General features: G+C 41.9%; 1 protein-coding gene across 1 annotated transcript in view; it reads right to left on the reverse strand.

Annotated features, from left to right (window-relative positions):
• Positions 1-1,043: 1,043 nt before the first annotated feature.
• Positions 1,044-7,559, reverse strand: part of TEX14 (testis expressed 14, intercellular bridge forming factor) — an 86,291-nt gene continuing 79,775 nt past the window's right edge. Inside the window, exons 29-32 of the mRNA XM_017539799.1 lie at positions 5,905-5,997; positions 3,494-3,603; positions 2,140-2,191; positions 1,044-1,412 (exon numbers count right to left, since the gene is read on the reverse strand). Of these exons, the coding sequence (XP_017395288.1) occupies positions 1,376-1,412; positions 2,140-2,191; positions 3,494-3,603; positions 5,905-5,997 (292 nt within the window). The 3' untranslated portion in view covers positions 1,044-1,375. The remainder of the gene's footprint in view (positions 1,413-2,139; positions 2,192-3,493; positions 3,604-5,904; positions 5,998-7,559) is intronic.

Below are 7,559 nucleotides of genomic sequence, written 5' to 3' on the forward strand. Positions count from 1 at the left end.
ATGGGGAGGAAGGCAGCAAATCACACTGCCACGTGTGTTCCTATGCAACAATTTTGCATGTTCTTCACATGTACCCCAAAACCTAAAATGCAATAAAATAAATAAATGGGAAAAAAAAATTGCACAAATGTATCTGGTCAGTCATCACAAGAAGCTAAATTAGAAACAATACTATGATCTTAGTGGTACAATACAACATATATGGGAGATAATGTTTGTTCATCTTAATGAGTTCAAACTATCTTAGGACTTTATTGCTACCTGTACTTACTGGGTTTTTTTTTTGAGACAGGGTCTCACTCTGCACCCAGGCTATAGTGCAGTGGTGTAATCACGGCTCACAGCATCCTCAATGCCCTAGGCTCAAGTGATCATCCTGCCTCAGCCTTGGAAGTAGCTAGGACTATAGGCATGCACCACCATGTCTGGCTAATTTTTAAATTTTTTTTTTTTCAGACGGAGTCTCACTCTGTCACCAGGCTGGAGTGCAGTGGCTTGATCCCAGGTTCAAGCGATTCTCCTGCCTCAGCCTCCTGACAGGTGTGCACCATCACACCCAGCTAAACAGGTTTTCACCATGTTGGCCAGGATGGTCTCAATCTCTTGACCTCATGATCCATCCACCTCGGCCTCCCAAAGTGCTGGAATTACAGGCATTAGCCACCACACGCAGCCAAGTTTTAAACTTTTTATAGAGACAGGGTCTCCCTATGTTACCTAGGCCAGCCTCAAATTCCTGGGCTCAAGCAATCCTCCCGCCTTGGCCTCCCAAAGTGCTCGGATTATAGACTTGAGCTACCACATCTGGCCACTACCTGTACATTGATGGTGTGAGCCAATTCTAGCTGGAATGGGAAAATAGCAATTTCAGCCAGGTGGATGGGCTGTAGTTCTGTTATGAGACACAGATGACTAGTACCAGTATGTATAATGGGTAGCAGCAATAGCTGCATATTTGTCAGAAACTGAAGCCTCTTTGGATGGCAGTTCTCCCCCCAACTCCCAATAACTAAACTCAGAAATATATCTTACACAGCTGAAACCTGTTATTAAAAGTAAACATTTTATTATATAACAAGAGTTGAAGTTTTTGAAAATTAACATCAACAAAACCAAAGCCATTCTAGGCACAACCAAAAATTTTTACAATCAAAACTACCTCGTACTTTTCAGAAATCTGACTGAAAACAAATGGTTGAATGTGCTGCTAACAAAGAAGGCCAAATGATGATGTCTATTGTGGCAGCTGAACAAAGTGAAACTTATAGAACTGTAACTGCTGCCCTGAAAGTAACCGAAGCAGAAAGAGAAGAAAGGAGCTCACAACCAGGACACTCAAACTCAAGCCAGGAGTCCATCTACGATCCAATTCCAGTCAGTCTGACAAGTCACTCTGATCCAGCACGATTATCCTATGCACATGTTTTTTAAAGAACGAAAAAGAAAGTTTTGAGTTGCTGTGTATATTTTTTAAAAACACAAACCACATCCTCTTTCTATTCAATTAAATTTAAGGAAAAGGGATTTTGGTCTTTATAATCAAGGGGGATTAAAACCAACAGCGTGTCATGGAAATGCAAAATGACTGGAAAGCAATTGACAGCAGCATCTTCTGTATTCTCTCCGTATTAAAACTGTTCTTATGCTCACGCTATCACTTATTTAATCAAAGTTGGCATTAATTTCACTTTGTTTTTTTTTTTGAGACGGAGTCTTGCTCTGTTGCCCAGACTGTAGTGGCACGATCTCGGCTCACAGCATCCTCCGTCGCCTGGGTTCAAGTGATTCCCCTGCCTCAGCCTCCTGAGTAGTTGGGACTGTAGGCATGTTCCACCACGCCTGGCTAATTTTTTTGTATTTTAGTAGAGACGGGGTTTCACCATGTTGGCCAGGATGGTCTCAATCTCCTGACCTCATGATCTGTCTGTCTCAGCCTCCCAAAGTGCTGGGATTACAGGTGTGAGCCACCGTGCCCAGCCTCACTTTGCATTTTAATTAACTATAAACACTAACATTTAAAAATTGAGCAACTTTGTCTGAATTCAAGTCTTTCTCGTTAATGTGTATTTAGACATGTAAATGTTTTCAAGTCTGCTTCTCTTGTGAGTTTTGATCAGCAAACATCTGATATCTCATTACCTGGATGGTTCGGACCAACCTAGTCGCTTCCAAAAGCAGGGTTTTAGTTCATCTTGATGAAATATAAGAGGAAGGAAAAAAACCACATGATTAATTTCTAGGTCAAAGGGTGCCAGTATTCATATTAATGCTCCCTCTAATTTAGGGTAGACTGTTTTACCTACAATGGTTGTTCTATTCTGCCAGATAGAATATTTCTAAAAACACAGTTAATGGGCTTCCCCTCCTAACATTCTATAGTTTTCTGCTGCAGCAATGGACACTAATGACACTAATTCACAAAGTTCCTGTATCATCTTCTCAGTGAAATCAATGTTATTAATAGCTAAATGCCTACACACTCTGGACCCTGTGCAGTCAGGGTTCTCAAGGAAACTGAATGTACTCATGGCTGGTTCAAAGAAAGATTCTTAATGAAGTAACTACATAGAGGTTTAGTTAGAGTTAAGGAAACAAACAAGGAATGTCAAGACATCCAGTGATCAGCAGCACTGGGAAGCCTAAGTCTGAAGGAACTGAGTGTTGGAGATAAGAGGTTAGTTACTAGAGCCTAATGAGAGCTGGAATTGGAAAGAATGTGCTGCCTACAGAAGCCACACTTGTGGAGAAACACCACTTCTACCAGGCACAAGGTGCTAAAGTAAGCAGGAAGGCAAATTAATACCCCAACTTCTCTCTAGCCCCATCATTTCTGCTAGGGCCTATCACTGGCTAACAGGAAGCCCAGGAGATGCAGTCCACTCGGGCCAGCATTCTGGGGCACAAAGCAGGGCAGACATGGGGAGAATGAGAAGGAAATCAGAAAGGGATAAAAGGAATACCAGATGATCTGAAAGAGTTAATATCTCTTAATTCCCTGAGTAGGAAGAACTTAAATATAGGAGAGCATCATTGTAAAGGGCATATCAGAAACCTTCAAGCTCTATCAAAATAGTTTTAAAATTAAAGTTAATTTATAATTTTCACATTACTTGTAGACTCCATTTAAATTTCATAAAATATTATTTCCTATTGGATTTTGCAGCAATAGATTTAGATTTGTGAGCTAAATTTAAAACTCTTTTGAAGATGTTGGACAATTAGAAGCAAAACATCTCTCCAGACAATGTGCAAGATAATGATGATGAGACTGGGCAAAAGCTTGCTTTAGAAATAGAATTGGATGTTATTACTGTTTTTGTGATAAAGCTATGATTGGAAATTAACAGAAAACCTGGGCTGAACTGCAGGGAAAGATAAATTATCAAAGGTAGGAGGATTATGTATAACATCTGGGAAACATTTCTAAATAACTTTGGTGCACATCAAAGCCCAAGGACTACAGACTACATTAGAAACACTCATTAATTCACACCTTCTTCAGAAGTCCCTAAAACACTCTCTGATTTCCTTCTCTCTGGCGTGATGCTATCTTCCCTTTTTCTCTTCTCTTCACCAACTTCTTGATCTTTGGTATTTGTCTCCCTTTAACAACAATGATTTAGGGAATGAAAACATATGCATTAACAGCCAAGAAAACAGAACTGTACTCAAAAACAAAACAAAACAAAACAAAAAACATGATAACTAGCACTAACAAAAGTGTTCTCTGTGGGCCAGGCATTGGTTTAAGAACTATAATTTATTTTAGCTCATTTAATTCTCATAACTATATAAGGTAGTTACCATTGCCATCCCCATTAAGCAATGAGGAAACTGAGGCACAGAGAAGTTAAATTACATACCTAATAATTCCTAGAGCTGGAATCTGACTTCAGACTCAGTCTGGCTTAGATTCTACTTTCAACCACTATGCTACATTGCCTCAAACTTAAAAACAAAAGGCATTTTACTTATGTTTTGATTGGTGTCCTTTGCAAAACCATCGTGTATTTGTGTATTTTATCATCTTATCTTCATTTCACAAAACTCTCTCCTAAGTGAAATATGTAAGTAATTTAAGTATCTCACAATTTAAGACCATGTTTATCAAACTACTAAGCAGAAACCATCTCCTCAAACCAGCTGGAAGCTCCTTACAGACAGAGCCATCTTATCGCTCTTTGTGGTACCTCCAACCCCTAGCATAGTGCTTTGCACACTGTCAGTGCTTGGTTGATGCTGGTTGAACCAAAATAACACTGTTTAGGGATTCTTCTGTTTTCATTTGATGGATAGTCAAAACAAAATATGTAAAATGAGAGAGAAAATAAAACCTGCTATAGTGAAAAGGGATTTTTCCCCTCTTAATATTTTCTCACTAATAGGCTCAAGAGTTGGAGGAAGCCTCTGGGTTATCTTCTGCCCCTGTTCAAATGCCCAAGACAGGCATTTGAAGTTTCACCATATTGGCCAGGCTGGTCTTGAAGTCCTCCTGACCTCAAATGATCTGCCTGAGCAGCAGTAACCATTGCTAAAGTTAAGTGTAAAGGCAGCTGTTTCCCTTTATCAGATAGCTGTAGCTATTAGGTTTGTGCTTTACTGAATAAAAATCTGTTATGGCCGGGCGTGGTGGCTCAAGCCTGTAATCCCAGCACTTTGGGAGGCCGAGGCGGGTGGATCACGAGGTCAAGAGATCGAGACCATCCTAGTCAACACGGTAAAACCCCGTCTCTACTAAAAATACAAAAAATTAGCTGGGCATGGTGGTGCGTGCCTGTAATCCCAGCTACTCAGGAGGCTGAGGCAGGAGAATTGCCTGAACCCAGGAGGCGGAGATTGCGGTGAGCCGAGATCGCGCCATTGCACTCCAGCCAAGGAAAAAAAAGCAACTCCGTCCCAAAAAAAAAAAAAAAAAAAAAAAATCTGTTACTCTGCACTTTCTAGTCTCTAGTCAGTCTTCTGGGGCAGAAAAGTAAGCCGACTCTCTTCACTTCACAATATTTCAGGAATCTGAGGGCAGCTACAAATTCCCTTCTCCATCTGCTCTTCTCACGCTGAGCTTCTCAGCTCCTTCAGCTGTTCTCATATGACATGGTTTCCAGACCTCTGACTATTCTGTGGCCACACTCTTGTGTTTGTTAATATCTCTTTTAAAATGTGACACCCAGAAAGGAGCCCCACGTGTGTCCTAGGAGTCCTCTAAACAATTCATTCCCATCATCTGGATAGTACATTTCTATATATCCAGCATCAATGCTGCATTGACGTTTTCAGCACTTCATCAAACTGAGGGCTCATAAAGTCATTGCCCATGTCTTCCTCAGGAAGAATTTCTTGACTTCTCATCATGTCTCAAGATGCATGGCTCAGTGCTGGGCATAAAAAAATAAGACATATTTCTTGTCCTCAATGAAATTATAGTGAGCAGGAGCTTCTGATGACTTCTCCAATTAGGGCAGGTCTCATACATTCTGTAATTTTGAATCTTTGACCTTTATCTTTTATAGAATCTAACATTTCCATCTGTCAAGATGATTTTGAATCCTCCGTCTATCACTCATCACATCAGCATTCGTTCCTTGTTTTGTGTTATCTAAAAATTTGATAAGCATGCCTTTTCTGATTTAATTCAAATGACTGATGAAAATGTCAAAGATAGCAGGGCCAAGATACAGCAAACTTAGAAGCCTCTGTCTATACTGATAAGAATCTGCTAATCAGTATCTTCAGTACTGTGGGTGGTCAGAGGAAGAGGGGAAAATGTGAGTGCAGACAGATGGAGTCAGGGCTAGCTTATCTAAATCAATGTAATGCCATCACCAGGCATTCATTCTCTGAGAAGTCTAAAACCTAGCCCCACTTCCTGAAAAAGAAGAAAAGGATCCCCTCTTGGGGAACAATAACCTTTCAGAGCCCTTGGGAAGGTCTTGTAGCTCCATGCTCTCCTCAGGTGGCTGCAGCCATCTTTCCAGGTCCTCATCCAGAGTAGAGTGAGCTCTGTCCAAGGACAAGTGAAGAGAATGGAGACAACAGTCATTTCCCATCTTCCTCGACAAAGATGCCTAACACTTTACAGTGAAAAGGGACCTTATAACCTTTGCTTTCACTATGCATATGAAAAAAAAGAGAGCACAGTGAGATTGTGTCTGGAGTCATAAAAGTTACTTAGATCTGATTGAAATATGCACTGGCCAGGCGCAGTGGCTCACATCTGCAATCCCAGCACTTTGGGAGGCCGAGGTGGGCACATTACTTGAGGTCAGGAGTTCGAGAACACCCTGGCCAACACGGTGAAACCCCATCTTTACTATAAATACAAAAATCAGCCAGGTGTGGATGTGTGCACCTGCAACCCCAGCTACTCGGGAGGCTGAGGCAGGAGAATGGCTTGAACCTAAGAGTTGGCAGCTGCAGTGTGCTGAGATTACACCACTATACTCCAGCCTGGGTGACAAAGCGAGACTCTGTCTCAAAAAAAAAAAAAAAAAATGCACCGAAATAGTCCTTCAATGCCTTGACAAAAAGCCTCAGTACCTATTAAGTTCACTGCTTCCCAAAATCTGATGCTAGACTCTGTCTCAATTCTAGGTCACTGAGTCAGTTTTCTACCTGAGGCTAGAACTATACATGCTTTCCTACATGTTTTTCCAAGAAAAAGCAAGAAGATGCAGGGTAGAGTATTTTAAGAAGGCCTGAAATTCCCACCCATCTGAAAAAATATCTTCCACTCTGGCTTGGTGCCTGGATTGATCATTCACAGCACTGAGATGACCGAGCATCGGTGGAGCATCTATCTGTGGCCAGCATTGCTGGCCCTTTTGGCAAAGGAAGATACAACAGTCACAGTAGCTAACTTTTGATCATGTAAAAAGAACTTAATTTTTTTTTTTTTTTTTTTTTTTGGAGACGGAGTCTCGCCCTGTCACCCAGGCTGGAGTACAGTGGCGCCATCTTAACTCACTGCAACCTCCACCTCCTGGGTTCAAGCAATTCTTCCACCTCAGCCTCCTAAGTAGCTGGGCCTACAGGTGTGTGCTACCATGCTTGACTAATTTTTAAAAAATATTTTTAGTAGAGATGGGTTTTGCCATGTTGGCCAGGCTGGCCTCGAACTCCTGACTTCAAGTGATCCACCCATCTCAGCCTCCCAAAGTGCTGGGATTACGGATGTGAGCCACTACGCTTGGACCCTGTAATCTCAGCACTTTGGGAGACAAAGGTGGGCGAATCACTTGAGCTCAGGAGTTTGAGGCCAGCCTGGGCAACATGGCGAAACCCCATCGCTACAAAAAAATACAAAAATTAGCCAGGCATGGTGGCACGAGCCTGTAGACCTAGCTACTTGGCGGCTGAGGCAGGAGGATCACTTGAGCCCAGGAGGTCAAGGCTGCAGTGAGCAGTGTTCATTCCCCAGTGCACTCCAGCCTGGACAACAATGTGAGACTGTGTCTCAAAAAATAAAAAAAGAAGACTGGGCGCAGTGGCTCATGCCTGTAATCCCAGCACTTTGGGAGGCCGAGGCAGGTGGATCACAAGGTCAGGAGTTTGAGACCAACCTG

This window comes from Cebus imitator, unplaced genomic scaffold (genome assembly GCF_001604975.1).
Source record: "Cebus imitator isolate Cc_AM_T3 unplaced genomic scaffold, Cebus_imitator-1.0 Scaffold121, whole genome shotgun sequence".
In the NCBI taxonomy this organism is placed as follows: Eukaryota; Metazoa; Chordata; class Mammalia; order Primates; family Cebidae; genus Cebus; species Cebus imitator.